Source organism: Gambusia affinis, linkage group LG01 (assembly GCF_019740435.1).
Source record: "Gambusia affinis linkage group LG01, SWU_Gaff_1.0, whole genome shotgun sequence".
Taxonomy (NCBI): Eukaryota; Metazoa; Chordata; class Actinopteri; order Cyprinodontiformes; family Poeciliidae; genus Gambusia; species Gambusia affinis.
In genome coordinates, this window is record NC_057868.1 from 20,479,712 (window position 1) to 20,495,497 (window position 15,786).

Genomic DNA, 15,786 nt, shown 5'->3' on the forward strand with positions numbered 1-15,786 from the left:
AGGCCATGCCAGTTTTTTCTGTGTGTTTGGGATCAGTGTCGTGTTGGAACACCAAACTATGTTCAACGCTCAACTTATTTAACTGGTTACAAGAAATCACCACAACGTAAGCATATTGTAAACTGGGAACTGTCTGAACACCAGCCTCAATAAAGCCAGTTTAACATCAGCATTAACTGAGCAGCTGGTTCTGACCAGGAGACGTACTATTCACAAATCAAAACTTTTTGGATCGATAACTATCGAACTATGCCTGCTGTTATTCTATTTCAGATATTTGAGATACAATAAAGAAGTATTTGAGATGGGTTCTGCTTTTAGCATCTCCATTTGTAAAAAAGTGTCAGAAAAAAAGAACAAGGATCAGCTAGACATCTGCTTTTTCAAACATTTTGATTAAATATTGATTTTAGCAGCCGCCTTTACAAGCTACCAATAACGGAGAACCAAGAAAACGAACTAAACAGAAATGTGACCCAATCTTTCATTCTGTAAACCATTTTAGGGATCTTCATTAAAGGCAGGACAAGGCTAATGAACACCAAACCATTTGTTACAGCTCGAGTTTTAAAGTGACAAAAATAAAAAAGTGACAACAAAAATAATACCTTTACTATTTGTACTGATAGGAGAAAATAACTGATTTTGGGAAAAATGACCAGCAAACATGTCGCATTTAAACATTACAAAAATATGGGCCGTGCCATGGTGGCGAAGGGGATAGCGTGACACATGTTTGGAGGCCTTGAGTCCTCGACGCGGCTGGCCTGGGTTCAACTCCCAGACCCGACGATATTTGCCACATGTCTTCTCCCCTCACCATCCCCCTTTCCTGTCAGCCTACTTTCATATAAGGGACATTAGAGCCCACAAAAGACCCCCAGAGGGGTAAAACAAAACAACAAAAAAATTACAAAAATATGTATATAAAAAAAACTTCCAATGCAATAAAGAACTAAAGCAGATGATAAAGGAGATAAATAAAGTTCGATGATATAAATGTTTAATCACAGTTAGAGCATTCCTTCTGAAACCTCTGAGGTTAAAATCTGCTTCCTGAGCAACAAAACCAAAAAATAAAAACTGGAGGTAATGTTAAAAATTTATTTTTTTAAATTTTTTTTTTTAAGAAAAAAAAAGTACTACTCACTCTCTCTTTGCTCGCGTTCCCTCAAGATGGCGTCCAGCCACTTCTGCTTATCCTCTGCATTTTTGGCCATGCAGACGAACCACTTGTTCTTAGCCGTGTTGTGAATCTTCCAGCCATTAGTCACTGTGTAATTGTTGCTGTGATAGTCGGCTGGAAAGAAAAGAATGAATGAATTTAATAGAAGAAGAGGTATACATGGAAAAGAATTGTATTGTATAACTCAATACAATTCCATGTATTGAGTTATACATGGAATAACTCAATAACAATTGAGTTATTGTTGAGATAACTCAAGATTATCTCAACAATCCTTTAAAAGTGTTTAGCCATCAATGTGATATGTGACAGCCGCTCTGCTCAGGTGAGGTCAAAGGTCCACATGTAAAGGCTGTGCAGCAGAAAACCAGCGCTGGTGTTAACATACAACTCACTGTGAAACACGGTGGTGTCAGCATCAGGTGAACATACTTCAGGCTACAAGCCTGTAAAAGGTAAACCAATCACTTTCAGATGCACAACACTGGAATAGTCATGATTTAAAATATTAAATCAGAATTCACCAGATGGTGATTTCACAGTGGATGTATTGGTAAATAATATCAAATCCCAATAACATCAGATGTGTCTATAACATAACATTCAGGTCGTTTCAAGGTGCTGTAAGTCTATTCTTTAACAGCTCTTTCCAGTTTTTTCATAAGATTTTTAAATTTTGTGCACTAGTGGCCTTTATTTAAAGGGGCAATGTTATGTGTTTTCCACAATAGATAAATGCAATATCCACATAGTTCATTATTTAATTATAAAACAGGAGGTATAATGAAAGGAAACACACCAAGAACTTCCTGCTTTTACATTCATCAATTGGCATTCACACTACAAACACCGCTTGCAGCTTTAAATAAAGAAAATAATGTGACTAATCAAACTGCTGACATTAAGCGTATCTCTGAATAGATATAAAGTCAAAGTTGAATATAAACATCTAATAAAGAAGATATAAAAGCAGTAATGGAGCACTGACTCATGAGGATTTGTCCCCGCTCTGATCCATTTAGCTACAGGTGAGCGGCCCTCTGAATAATGAATGGGGCCGCTGAGTGGTAATGGGGTGCATTAATCTCGTGCTCAAAGTTCATATAAATAGATTTGATACTTTGGGCCCTGCGGGGAGCTGCTTCTGCAGTAGAGCTGTGTGATCTGCCAGAACGGATAAAATAGATTACCTAAAAATCCCCCAAAGAAATCAGCAAACACGATCTGGACAAGTAAAATAAATAATAAATGAGGTGGAAAGTGAGGTTCTCTTTTTTTAATTTCTGTTTCCAGTCACACCCGTGTTTCACAACTTTCATACACCGTGATCAGATAGCCTGAAAGTGGGACCCCCGGACTCTGCAAGTAAGGCTTGTTATTCTCTGTGGTTTCCCTTTTAGAAACCAGAATATGACAGCCAGCAGTTAATATGAAGACAAAAAAAAAAAAAAACAGTCATGTGAGCGTGTAGAAATACACTGCCAGCTTAGCGGATACAGAAACAGAGAGAGAGATTAAAAAAGAGGAAACATGTGAGAGGAAGATCAAGTGTTTCTACACCGGAGAACAAAACTGCACCAGCCCCAACAAACCACAATAACAGAAGAAAAAAAGGAGACCGTATCAGCAAACAGATGAGCTGCAAATCTTTCTCACATTATCTCAAACTTGAGCTGGAGCACATCAGATTTAGCAGCCACTATTGAGATTTTGCGCTTCAGATTCACATGGATTCATAAGGCCGCCACGCAGCAACTGACATCTAAAGGTGCACACGGCTTGCAAGCTACATCCTGTTCAGGACTTGGTGCAAGCATGGCGCTCCACCCAAACTGTCAACAAGTCCCCGATTCAAATCAGACCAGTGGGCCAAAACAGCACAGCTAGCATGAACCAAGATGGAAAATGAGAAGGGAGAGCATGGTGCATCAACTGAAAAGAGCAACTGTTGCTTTTGTTTTGTCTTTTCTAGAAACATAGTAAATTCATAGAATCATTTGTAAAAAACATTACATCTTACTAAATAATTTTGGTCTAGTTCCTACTTTAAATACCTCACAAGAACTTTTCATCAAGATACATGAGTTTGTTTTAAAAGGGCAGTATTATCCAGGCATATAGTACCATTGTATAGCCCAACCAAGTAACTATGTTACCTTCAATTTTTATAAAAATGCTGTATACATATTTATCAAACATGACAAAAGAACCCTGACTTTAAAATGTAATGCCTTGAAATTGGGCCTTTGTGTCTTTAAGAATCTTCTGTTCTTTCTGACGCTCCGCCTTCAGGAAGTCATCCCAACATGGCTCCTCTATTAACCCTTTAACAACGTTTTTACCCGCAGCTCTGAGCAGTAGCTCCTATAATGAGCTCAGCAGTTCCACCAGATGTTTGCTAATTGCTGCTGGCTAGTCTAAAGGAGCTGAATGGGAGGAGCTGCTCTGAGAGGCTGAAGCTGAAAAACTGCAGCTCAGAGGAGGAGCTGCATCTTTAGTACACTCAGGCGTTTAGCACAGCTGAATGGTTGCTATGGAGATTAAAGGATTTTGTCAAACAAAACTCCAGCATTGTCTCTGATGAAAAAATAATTTAACATGATGTAAAGCTCAAAATAATTGATTTTACACAATGCTGCCCCTTTATGTACGTAATTTCTTCATTTTGATTAAACAAAATACTCTGGATAATTATTTAATTTATAATGAGACATCTGTCCCATGTTAAATAATCAGCCAGTGGAACTATGACGTATTCATCAATATAAAAGAAATATTGAATAAAAACAGCTCCTGCATTCTGCTGAAAAGTAACTTGTAAGTTAGTTTGGTCTTATTTTCAAAGCACTAAGATATTTGTAGTAGAAACAAAAATATTTGATAAGATTTTGTGTTTTTTCAGTGTGTTTTATAGGAAATGAGCTGAAAGTCTGGTTTAACGCACCCTGATATACAAACACAAACCTGTTCCGTCTTCCACGTTTTCCACCTCCATCACCTCAGTGTTGATCCGGCCTCTGAACACATAGAGAGGCCCATTGATGGACTTGGTTCTCTTGGTGGATTTCTTCCCAGACACTCTGTGAGAGGGCACAACACTGCGGTTACACTTCGGAAGAATAAACACCAGCTGATGCCAGCGCTGTGCGCTACTAAAACAACCCTCTGAAAACATGCAGACATCCACAGAGTTCCACATGCACAGGGTGATTGCTTGTTTTGGTTTTCACATGGTAAATAATGAGTTCACATTAATGGGAATGAACTGTTTTTATTTTCACGTCTGCTCAAGTTTGGATGCTCGCCTGTTTCCTTTCACTAACACATGGTTCTTTTTCTCACCTGGACTTCCTTTTGCAGTAAACTAAAAGGTTGTCGAACAGAAAGAAGACGCGTTCCTGGATGTTGCCCGCAGAGATTTTCAGGAGATTTCCATGAAGGAGCAACTCCGTGCAGATATCCGTCAGGTTGGTTCCCTACAGAAACAAGAAAAAAAGAAAAAACTGAAATAGAAGATTGAATCCAACACTGTCCAGTTCACTGTCACCAGCCACAGTTTGTTTAATCTGAGCACAACTCTGCATTCAAAACCAAAGAGTTCAAAACCTCTACAGAATAATGTCAAAATTAATCTTTGACACAGAGAGCGACTTGTTTACATTCTTATTGTTAATGATAGAAAACACAACTGACCCCACCAAAAACATCTGCTGGCTTTCATAGACAAAACTAAGATATTAACTGTTCTACTTCAGGACATGTGCATTCTTATTAGAAAAAACAAACCAAAAAAATAATAGGAACTGCAGAAGAGTTGAAACTTTAAAAAGAGTTGAAGTCCAGAGAAAAACAGTTCGTTTTGAGAGCTGAGCCTTATAGAAGGAGTCAAACAAACTTCAACATTTTAGATTTACTCACTTCACAAAAATAAACTAAATCCTGCTGAGGTTGATGTTATTTTTTTGTCTTGCATGTAGACCGGACTGGAATTCAATCTCATCTTACCAGAAAACCTTTTTAAAAGTTGCCGAGTCTCATCTGTGGATTGTGGCAAATTGCAAACATGACTTCTTAGCGATTTTGTTCAGAAAAGGTTTTCTTCCACTGGGGTTCTGGATCTCGGCAGCTCCTTCAGAGTTGGCATGATGGATTGAAGGTAGATGATCATTTCTTGGTAGTTTCCTCCATCCTCTATTTGTTATCAGAAGATGGAGTAAAGAGTATTCTATGACACTCTGTGGATTCCTGTTTTACACTGTGGATTGCCGTTTTCAGGCTGATTGCTGATCTTTAAAAGCCTGTCGAGTCATATTTTAGCAAATTTTTTTGGTCTGAAAAGTTGCTATAGTGGCAAACATGGAGGTGACTGTTATTAAGCTTTAACTACTTCAACTACTTTTTGCACTTTTTATTTATAATTGTGTTGTAGTTTCCTTGTTTTGTATTTACTGTTTTTATTGATAAAATGAGTTAGTAGTTGAGTCATTTTAATCTTGCTTGTAGAATCTTTGTTTGTTTTAAGCAAGACAAATTACTGATTATCCAGGAATGAAAGATAAAAACTTCTGGCACATTTTAAAAAAAAAGTAATTCATGTGCACTGTCCCTCCCAAATAAATTAAATTATTGCTAACTTGTTAACCGCACACCTTCAGACATGACCTGGTACCCACAAGGTGCTCTTTGCACAGCAGACCAAATGCAAACAGTGGCTGATTCTAGACACTTAGATAAGACCATTTTCTCATGTGAGCATCAACCAATCTCCATGATGTCAGGAAATATTACAGATGATGCTGCAAACTAAACAGAAATGTATATTTCTGACTCTAATCTCTGCAGGTGAATTTGAGGTTAAATGCTTTCTGCTTCTGTCATGCTAAAAGGAAAATTGAAAAGATGTAGCTAAAGCCTCTCAGCAGCTACAATCTAGTCTGCAGCCTCAAACCTTCACTGAATGTGATTGAATCTCAGACAAAAGCCTTTTCTTGTAAACTCTCGAATTAACCACAAGCTGTTAAAGGCAGGGCAGCAGACTGTTACCATCATCACCCAGACCAGATGGGTGGAGAGAGATCACTGCTAAAATGTTTTAGAATAAAATTATTTGCATAAACTTCATGAAAGAGAGGTTTGACAAACACATTTATCTTATTCAAAGGCATAAAGTTACTCTCAGTCACCGGATCACCATAGATTGGTGTTTTTTCTAAAAAACAGACTGATTAAAGGAGGCTGAACTGCAATAGGCAAGAAAATTATTTTTAGAAAGCCATTTTCAGCATTTTCACATGTTCAGCTGTGGACTGGAAATGGATTTCACACATTAAAAGCCTGAGCAGTGCCCTCATTAACATCTCTCCAAAGATGTGAATGATAAAACTTTGTCTTGCAGAACTGAAAAGTCAACAAAACCAGAAAGCGTTTAGCTCAGGGGTCGGAATGTATGGCTCGCGAGCCAGGTGTGGCTCTTTTGATGATTGCATCTGGCTCGCAGATAAAACATAAAATATTTAATTTAAAACAACTTTTAATCCATCCATTGATTTTTCACTGCTCATGTCCTGTTCAGTGTTGCTATTGGCTGCAGGAGCAGTCCATTATTTTAATTGGATGATAATAACCTATGTTGGCTGTTGCTAGGTAAACAGGTAAATGCCCCCTATTGAATCAGTCTGCTCAGGCATTAGCTCAAAGCTAACCCTTCGACGAAGAAGATGGCGAAATGGAAAAAAAGACGAGGAGCATCATACATTTTAGGACGAATGGACCGAAGCATTTGCCTTTGTGGAGAGAGCAGGTTCTGCGGTGTGTATAATTTGCAATGACAAAATTGCATTGATGAAACGGTCGAATGTAAAGCGGTTCTTTGACACACGCCATGCTACCTTTGCCTCAAAATACCTGGCGGGAGACAGCAGAAAGAAAGCATGCCAAGAGCTACTGAGCAGCATGCAAGCTAGCCAGCAGCAACTCCGCGTATGGACCCGACAAGGTGACTATAATTCCGCTAGCTTTGCAGGATCTTTAGCAATAGTGAGGAACAGAAAACCATTCACTGATGGCGAGTATGCTAAAACGTTCATGCTGGATGTAGCCATTGAACTTTTTGATGATCTTCTGAACAAAGACAAGATAATCAAATGGATAAAAGACATGCTTCTGTTGGCAAGAACTGTTCATGATCGCACCAGCTTAAGTCACTGAATGAAGATTTGGAAAGAATTGCACGACAGAAAGCGGAGTTGACGAGCAAGCACATGTGGGCAGAAATGAAAAAACTTCAACCTGAAGACCAGCTGTTTATCAAAACTCAGAACATGCTTCCTGTCACATACCACATACTGCAGCGTGTGAGTATTGCTGTATTGAGCAGTCATTCTCACATCTTAACAACATCAAGTCCAACCTACGATCACGTTTAACAGATGAAAGCCTCAACGCTTGCATTGAAGCTTAACCTTACCAAGTACCAACCAGACTACAAAGCCATCAGCAAATCCATACAGCACCAGAAGTTGCATTAATGTATTATTATAACAACATTATTTAAAAGAATAAATTCAGAGGCTTATTATACTCACATTTAGTTGAATTCAGTCTTAAAATATATTATATGGCTCTCACTGAAATAAATTTCCAAATATTTTGCTTTCATGGCTCTCTGAGTCAAAAAGATTCCCGACCCCTGGTTTAGCTCAACACATAAAAGTGCAAACTAAAGACTGAAGGTGTCAAAACCAGGCTGCCAATCAGTTGGACAATCAGAACAAAAAACAAGTCATTACTTGTGGTTAAGTGGTTCATTCCCTCCAATTCATCTGGAACTAAATGCCTCCATGTGTGGACTCTACAGCACACTGTCACCCATCCACCCACCCAGTTTGGCCTCGTTCCTGACAGATTCAACCCCCACCATGTCACCTAGACCTGCAGCCTTCATAACTCCAGATAGATTGAGTTTTTGGCTTTCATTTCTTAAAACAAAATTACAAATAACATTGGAATCTGTAAAACACGCTTGTCAAACAAGATGGTGCACCACGGGAGTGCCGACATCATTCTGAAATACCGAACAGATTTTCCTCTAATAAAATTTTCAAATCAAATAAATTCAGTTAATCGATAAAATGGATTAACTGAGTTTAATTGATTACTCTTCCATTAAGCACTTTTAGCTGTCCCTGAACAAATCAATCCAACGGTTTGATCTCCAGGCCGTATAATGTAGAACTGCATGCGTTTGCGCAAAAGAATTCATGTCTTGCATTCTGCAGCCACTCCTTTGATTAGACCCATTAAGATGTAAAGTGGTTGGGTGCAAAGCTGAGTGTGTTCACACACAGCACATCTGAGGTCTGATCGGCACCACTGCTCCTCCATTATGGCTGGAGATGACGGAGTTCCCAGAGAGGCTGCAGAGGGGAGAGGAGAGCATGGCTAATGCAGTTAGGTCAGGGCCTGCATGCTAGGGGGTCAGAGGAGGGCTGCAGGGTCAGAGTAAAATGCCTGGCTGAGGTTCCTGTTTGCTGTTGAAAAGAAACCAAAAATCTGAACATTTGGAGTTTATCTGAGGCTCTTCTCTGTGCAATCCTGATGTAACTTAGTGGTTCAGCTGCTCTTTGGGCTCAGGAACAGAATTGTTCTTCATTATAAATACTGTACCTAAAATACTGTTATATGTTTCACACCAATAAATCTGATTAATTCATTAATGAAATAGTCATCAAGTAATTGTTATCTGGATCATAGAGACTCATAAAGGCAATTTGATGAAAGAACAGGAGTTAAGTTAAAACTGTACAAAACATGCATTAAGATAAAAAACCTTCTTTATTTGAAAATGTTTTACCCAAAACATTTAATTTAGCTTCAACTGGTTCAAACAGTGTAAAAATAATCTCTTATTAAGCATGTTTAACTATCCAGGTATTAACCAGTTAATTGAAAATCAGTAAATAGATTAGGCCTATAGTGCCTTCTATACAGCCTACAGAAAGGCTATTCATGTGCTGATAAAAAATATTTTTCAGCAGCAGATGCATCCTGTGCAAGAGTTCACAAAAGGAAAGCTGTTAATGCATTTTAGATTAGATTGTTTATTTTCTCACTTAAAAAGGAAATGGATTATTTCTTTATTTGTATTTTAGAATGTATTATAGAGATAATTATTTCTAATGTTGTATAAAATACACTTAATTGGTTAAATGAAAAATTGGCAGAATGTGTCAATTTCTTTATGTGATTAATCGGGAGAATAAGCAATAGAATAATAGATTGCTATAATAATTGTTAGCTGCAGCCCTAGTATTACCAATAATAAATGTACAGAGATATCAGTTAGGAGCCAAAGCTGACATAGTTTTACATATTTGCTTGCAGCTCTTTTAGTCCTTTTCTGAAGGACAGCTTTTATGATTCATTTTATTTCCCATTTCAGATGTTTTGTTTATTTCTTTTGGATATTCAAAATATCCTTCAGTTTCATTGTTAAATGTTAGAAATTTAAGCTAACTGGTCTATAAAAGAGTGTACTTTTCACTTGAAAATGGTCTCAAAACAACATTATTATCAATTATTGCAATAATTTCTGGGAAAATTTATTGTCCAGAAAAATGCGTTGTTGTGACAGGCTTTGTGTTAAATAATGAATGAGACAAATGGATGTTCAGATGAGGCCCATTCGAATTAAAGGTGGCACATGTAAACTTCTCAAACATGGGGGTCTGCTTCTAGGGACTCTTCTGATTGGCTGGTGAGCCTGTTGGCATCCATCCTTCAGCTCCCTGTGTGGGTGAACTGTCCCCAATTGTGCCACCTAAGACAAGGACCCTGTTGTGGTGAATGAGGAAGGCGTGAAAATGCAGCGGACCCTTTAGACCTTTAGGTAAAAGCATAGCATCATAATACCGCGGCTGTAAAGGTGTAGGAGTGATGTGGTAGTTAACATCTTTCAACTCTTGCTGTCTTTGTTGTGGTTTTATTAAAAATGAATTTCTCCTTTGAGTTTCCATGGAATAAACACGTGTGTTTCATTTATGACCGGCCTCTGAGTCTGAAATCTCAAAGATCTCAGATTCCCTTCCAGTCCAGATCTTCCACTCCAGTTGTGGCGGCTCGGCCCGCTCTTGTTCTCACCTCCCAGCCTTCAATATGGGACTGCAGCTGCTCTAGAGCCTCCAGTTTCTCCATCTGCCTCTTGGTCTCGTTGATGTTGGAGCAGACAGCCTTCATGGCCTGCAGAGCCTCCTCCACGGCAGGGTAGTCTGCATGCTTCTTAGGAGTCCTTTTAAGTAGTTCCTTTAACACAGAAAGAGGAAGTTAAGAGAATTAAGTAGATACGCAAAAAAAAAAATGCACAAAAAGAGTTTCAGGGAGGTTATTTAGGAGCATGACCTTTACCAGCCTCAGTTCCAAAACTACCACCAACGGCATAGGTAGAAATGTGACCATCTAACCAAGTTTATAAATGAGTCATGACCTGAACTCAAACATAACCCTTTGGTTTTCAGACTGTAGGTACGGCTGCAGCAGCTGTGGCTGTACCTTGAGCAGCAGAGGATACTTGCAGATCCTCTGGATGGGAGTGAGAAGGTAACCCTCCAGGGGAATGTCTGTACTCTTCTTTCCTCCCAGCAGCATGCAGTGCTGCACAGGAAACAGAAGAAACATGTTTCAGATTTGTGTTTTCTGGATTTGCATTGAAGCAATGACATAATGTGACTTAATGTGAATAAACAAAAGAAGTGAAAGGAGAAGAAAAGCACCAGAAAACAGTCCAACTCAGCGTAGAGGATGTAAAAGTCTAGCTTGGTTCTTTCATGTGTCGATTTTAAACAAATCTCTGTCAGGGTGGGGAAAGTTGATGGTGGAACTGAGTTTAAGGTTAACGCTGAAAATACATTGCCTGGTGAGCATACTCATAAAAAACAGCTGTCCTTCTATTAGTATTTTATTATTTATTTGACGGGGACAGATACGAGAAACACAGATCAGGACAATCTAATGTCTGCTGCACAGTGTTTATAGTCAAAGACCCATGGACCAGCTGTGACTGATTCATGGCTCTCATGAATTTAGAGATTCTTTAAAGATGCAGAACTTTTATTAAAAAAATATCTTCCTACACATAGCAACTACTTTGTGTTGGTCTCTCTTTTAGAATCCCAATAAAAATTAATTGAAGTTTGTGCTTAGAATGTGACTAAAGGTGAGAGGATTGAAATTTCCATCTTTCTAAGATACACTACTCTGTAAAAAGTAAAAAAAAAAAAACAACTGTTCTTTAAAATGACTTGTTTAAAATTTTTCTAAGATTTTCTTTAGACTTTCAAACATTCAGACAAACAAATTAGAGATGACTCACTGATCTAATATAGGTTTTACAGCATTTGAAGATTCTGTGGATGTGCTTTGAAGTTGTCATGGGTATGCAGGCTTTAATTAGTTATAGTTGTCGACATTAATTAGCTGCTGCTGTCATGTTTCAGTTGGCTGGTGATGCCATTTGCATCAGTCATTCAGAAAGCTGGTCTTTAGAAGATCAAAGTCTGAGAAAAGATTTAAATAGGTTTTTATTCATAAGGATGCCGTTTCAGGAGACATCTTTTTCACACCTAAAGGTAGAATGTGATTATAGAACCAAAAGGCCAATAGATGTCTCCTGTTAGTGTGAAATTATGTTGAATATGTTTATTGTATTCTTTCTGCATCATCACAGAAACTGCATAAAGCAATTCTACAAATATCACAACTTTTAGTAATTTAGTAAAATTTGAAATAACCTCTAACTGTCTTTACCATGCAATTAAACATTAATGCAATTCGTCATTTTCAGTAAATATAAACTCAAACATAAACAGATTTATCCACATCATAAGATATAGCTAGTGTTTGAATACAAAGAAAATGGACTTATTAGTTAATTTCTCCTGGAGTTTTGATTCTTTCAGTGAGACAGTCACACTTTGTCAGCCCTGATCAAAACTCCTGCTAGCTAAACTTGATCCAGTCATTAGAACTGGACTCAGGTTCTGATCAAAGCATTTTGAAATGATTGCTATTTTGATTCCCTGACTAAACTGAGCAAAATCCAGACACTTTATTTTAACTTTCTATATTTATGTGTGCAGCTTGCAGAACCTGATGACAGGATAGTGGCATTATGCTGCTGAACTTATCAGTCTGAGGTTCCTCTGTCAAATTGTTTTTCACCTTTTACAATGGCGTTCACTTCCTGTTTGTGTCATATGACCTGCTCTGTCAGCAACAGCTGTCTAGGCAGAAGAAAGCTGTGCAAAGAGCAGCTGAAACACTAATTATTAGCTGTTATGATGTTTAAAACAAAGGGTTTATGAAGCAGGAAAACCACTTTCAATGTAAGTTTTGTTGCAGCACAATTAACTGTAAATGCATATTAACCCAATTGTCAAAAGGAAATCAAAACAAAGAGCAAACATGCTAGCAATAGCCTAGCACTACACTACAAGATCTGATTGTGGCTGTGTGGGAAGATCAGATAAAAGCTGTTCTGTAGAAAACTGGACAGTGAGCCAAGTGGTCTGTGGTCTGGTTTTGATGCACAGCCAGATGTTAAGTAATGGTTTTATTTTGGAAGCATCTGAATCATGCCGAACCCACCGGTTCACAGCTGCTAATCTGCACCCAAGAGAAAAAGAAACATTTTTGAAAATCCAGCGGATGCATCAGCCTTGATCCCCTGGATGTCATGGAAGCAGCCGGACTGTGACAGACATGGGGGGCTCAGAGCACACGGAACGGCTGCAAACAGTCCACAGCTGGCTGATCCCAGGATGACTTCACTGCCTGGGAGTTGGGGATACCCCGCTCCCAGCTCAGGGCCCCCCGGTGCCATTATGACTTCATTGTTCAGTGCCCGAAAGGTTTGGGTGTCAAAACATGGAAGCAGCTGGCAGAGGAAGCACTACAAGTGTAACAATACACAAAAGTGACCTTGACAACGGTTGCTTCCTATCCAGGCAGGAAGAACCTCCTGACCTTGTTATAGTATCTGGCCTTTATTCAAGTGTTAACATGGATATGGAAGTGATAAGAGTGGTGAAAACGAAGCAGGATCACGGAGAGGAGTCAGGATACTAAGTAAATGTAGGTCAAAGGAAAAAAAAACTGAAAATCATTTAAGAATATAGAAACAATTGCCCAGAGAAAAATCAGCTGTAAAGTCATCCAGAGTCTAACAAAAGTTTTCACAGTTTCTCTGAGGTTACGACCCCAAATTTTAATGTATTTTTATAATGGACAAAAAACATGTAAAAAATAAACCTCAGTCTCCCCTCTGAATAAACAAACAAAGAAAAAGACTTGAAAAGAAAGGATATATATTTTATCTTACCAGTAGAAAGGTACGTATGTTGGGAATCTTATTGAGCTCCATCAGAAGTCGCAAAGCCTTCTCGTGGTTACTGCAGTACTCGCTGTAAACTGAGAAGCTCTGCTTCTGAAAACAGCAGACAAGAAGCTTTTCAAACGGCAGCCCAACACATTTCACCTGCTAGTTTATAACTCAAAGCATCAAACTGTAAATGTCAGAAAAAGAGCTGAGGCTTTCAAAGTGTTTTACAAATCAGAATATGAAAAGTGAGTCAGCCACCATTAGCTGCAATTACAACTGCAAGTCTTCAAACATGCATGTCTACCAGCTGTGTGTTCTTGTTTGAGGACACACAGCATATGCTTTGGGATGGAGAGCATATGCTGATGGCAGTTTCTTAAAGTTTTTCTAGAAATCCTCAATTGGATTTATGTCTGCACTTTGACTAGGCTGTGTTTAGTTATGTTATTTTTATGTTTTGTTTTTTTTTAAACGTGACTTCTTGAAGTGTACCACCTAACATTAACATAAGTTTTTAAACAAAATGTACTGGGAAATCTCAGAATGCAAAATTCTTAATGCAAGTCATGCATGTTTACAAGATGTGGAGCGTTTTGCCACGTCGCTGTGGGTTGGCAGACGCAGCTCTAAATCTGCTGTTGTGGTTTTCTGATTGGCTGACTAACACTGTTTTCTTTTTAAGAACACATAGTGAGAGTTTCCTCAATCCAGATTGCTGTTAATGTTACATTTATCAAAGTTTGACATCAGGTTAATAAGCAGTGTGTGGGCGTGTGCGTGTGTGTGTGTTGGCACTGTTACATATATATGTACAAACAGGAAAGAATGATTCATCTATGTTTGTATACAGGCAGTCAGAGACCATGTATAGATTATAACAGCTGATGGTCTCAGTGCCGTTTTGGATCAGAATCTTTTGCCAGACATTGTCAATGTACAGTAAACACTGTTTGCCCTTAACATTGGACTGTGATTGTTTGCATCATTTTGGAAATATGTATTTTAAATGAGAGTTTAATTAGATCAGTTTTGTGTAGGAAGAAAATAAAATAAAATCAAAAGTTGATATTAAACAGAAGCTATCCTTTTTCATAAAAATATTCCAATCTTTGCACTTCAGATGTTTGATTGTAGCTGTGTTTCCATTGACCATAGGGTTGTGCAAATTGAAATAACGAAAAATAAATTTGCTTAACGGAAACATAGTAAGGGGCTGCACAGTGGCGCAGTTGGTAGAGCTGTTGCCTTGCAGCAAGAAGGTCCTGGGTTCGATTCCCGGCCCAGGGTCTTTCTGCATGGAGTTTGCATGTTCTCCCTGTGCATGGTGGGTTCTCTCCGGGTTCTCTGGCTTCCTCCCACAGTCCAACAACATGACTGACAGGTTAATTGGTCTCTCTAAATTCTCCTTAGGTGTGATGTGTGTGTGAATGGTTGTGTGTCCTGTATGTCTGTGTTTCCCTGCGACAGACTGACAACCTGTCCAGGGTGAACCCGCCTCTCGACAAGAACGTAGCCGGAGATAGACACCAGCAACTCTCCCGACCCCATTAGGGACAAGGGTGAACAGAAAATGGATGGATGGATGAAAACATGGCAATACAAAAAAAAACAAAAAAACTCAGTAGTCCATTTTGTGTTTTGTAGTTTTTATGTTTTTCAGACAATGTGCAGCTGAATCCATCAGAGCTCTCAGCATCACAGTTCATTATGGATTCCAACGTGTTGAATCCATAATCCTTCTGTAAAATTACCGACTACAGTTTCCCCAAAATGCTGCATTTGTGGCCGCTCCAAAGTGGGTGGGGCTTATTCCTCTAATGCTGACGACTCCTCTGATTGGCTGGCAGATGATGAGCAATAGTGCCACCATGGCTGATTTATGAAAATATCTCATGTAACTGTTTACATCCATTGTTTTTATGACTTATCACGGGAACAAGCTTATTCACACGTGATTTCAATTTATTTTTTTATTTAATGAAAACACCACAAAATAGTTTTTTTGACATTAGCAAAATATAGACAAAGATTTGCGCACATTTGTAATGTAAGCGCAGATAGTGGCTTTTAAATTGTGTTCATCAATCTTTTCAGGACTGAGTATGCAGCTGAAGCTTAGAGCATCAACTAAACTCCTGTAGTTTTAGATTTTACTTACAAAGTTGTTTCAGATGACAGTTTCAGTTTCTACATGTCAAGATTAGAATTCACTCTCCACATCGTTTCA

General features: G+C 38.5%; 1 protein-coding gene across 2 annotated transcripts in view; it reads right to left on the reverse strand.

Annotated features, from left to right (window-relative positions):
• The window catches only part of prex1 (phosphatidylinositol-3,4,5-trisphosphate-dependent Rac exchange factor 1), a 99,111-nt gene that overhangs the window by 57,544 nt on the left and 25,781 nt on the right, over positions 1-15,786 (reverse strand). Inside the window, exons 4-9 of one of the 2 annotated variants that reach the window (XM_044114281.1) lie at positions 13,560-13,664; positions 10,733-10,834; positions 10,325-10,486; positions 4,529-4,662; positions 4,151-4,266; positions 1,151-1,300 (exon numbers count right to left, since the gene is read on the reverse strand). In XM_044114281.1, coding sequence (XP_043970216.1) covers positions 1,151-1,300; positions 4,151-4,266; positions 4,529-4,662; positions 10,325-10,486; positions 10,733-10,834; positions 13,560-13,664 — 769 coding nt within the window. The remainder of the gene's footprint in view (positions 1-1,150; positions 1,301-4,150; positions 4,267-4,528; positions 4,663-10,324; positions 10,487-10,732; positions 10,835-13,559; positions 13,665-15,786) is intronic. The other variant, XM_044114290.1, reaches the window with a different exon arrangement.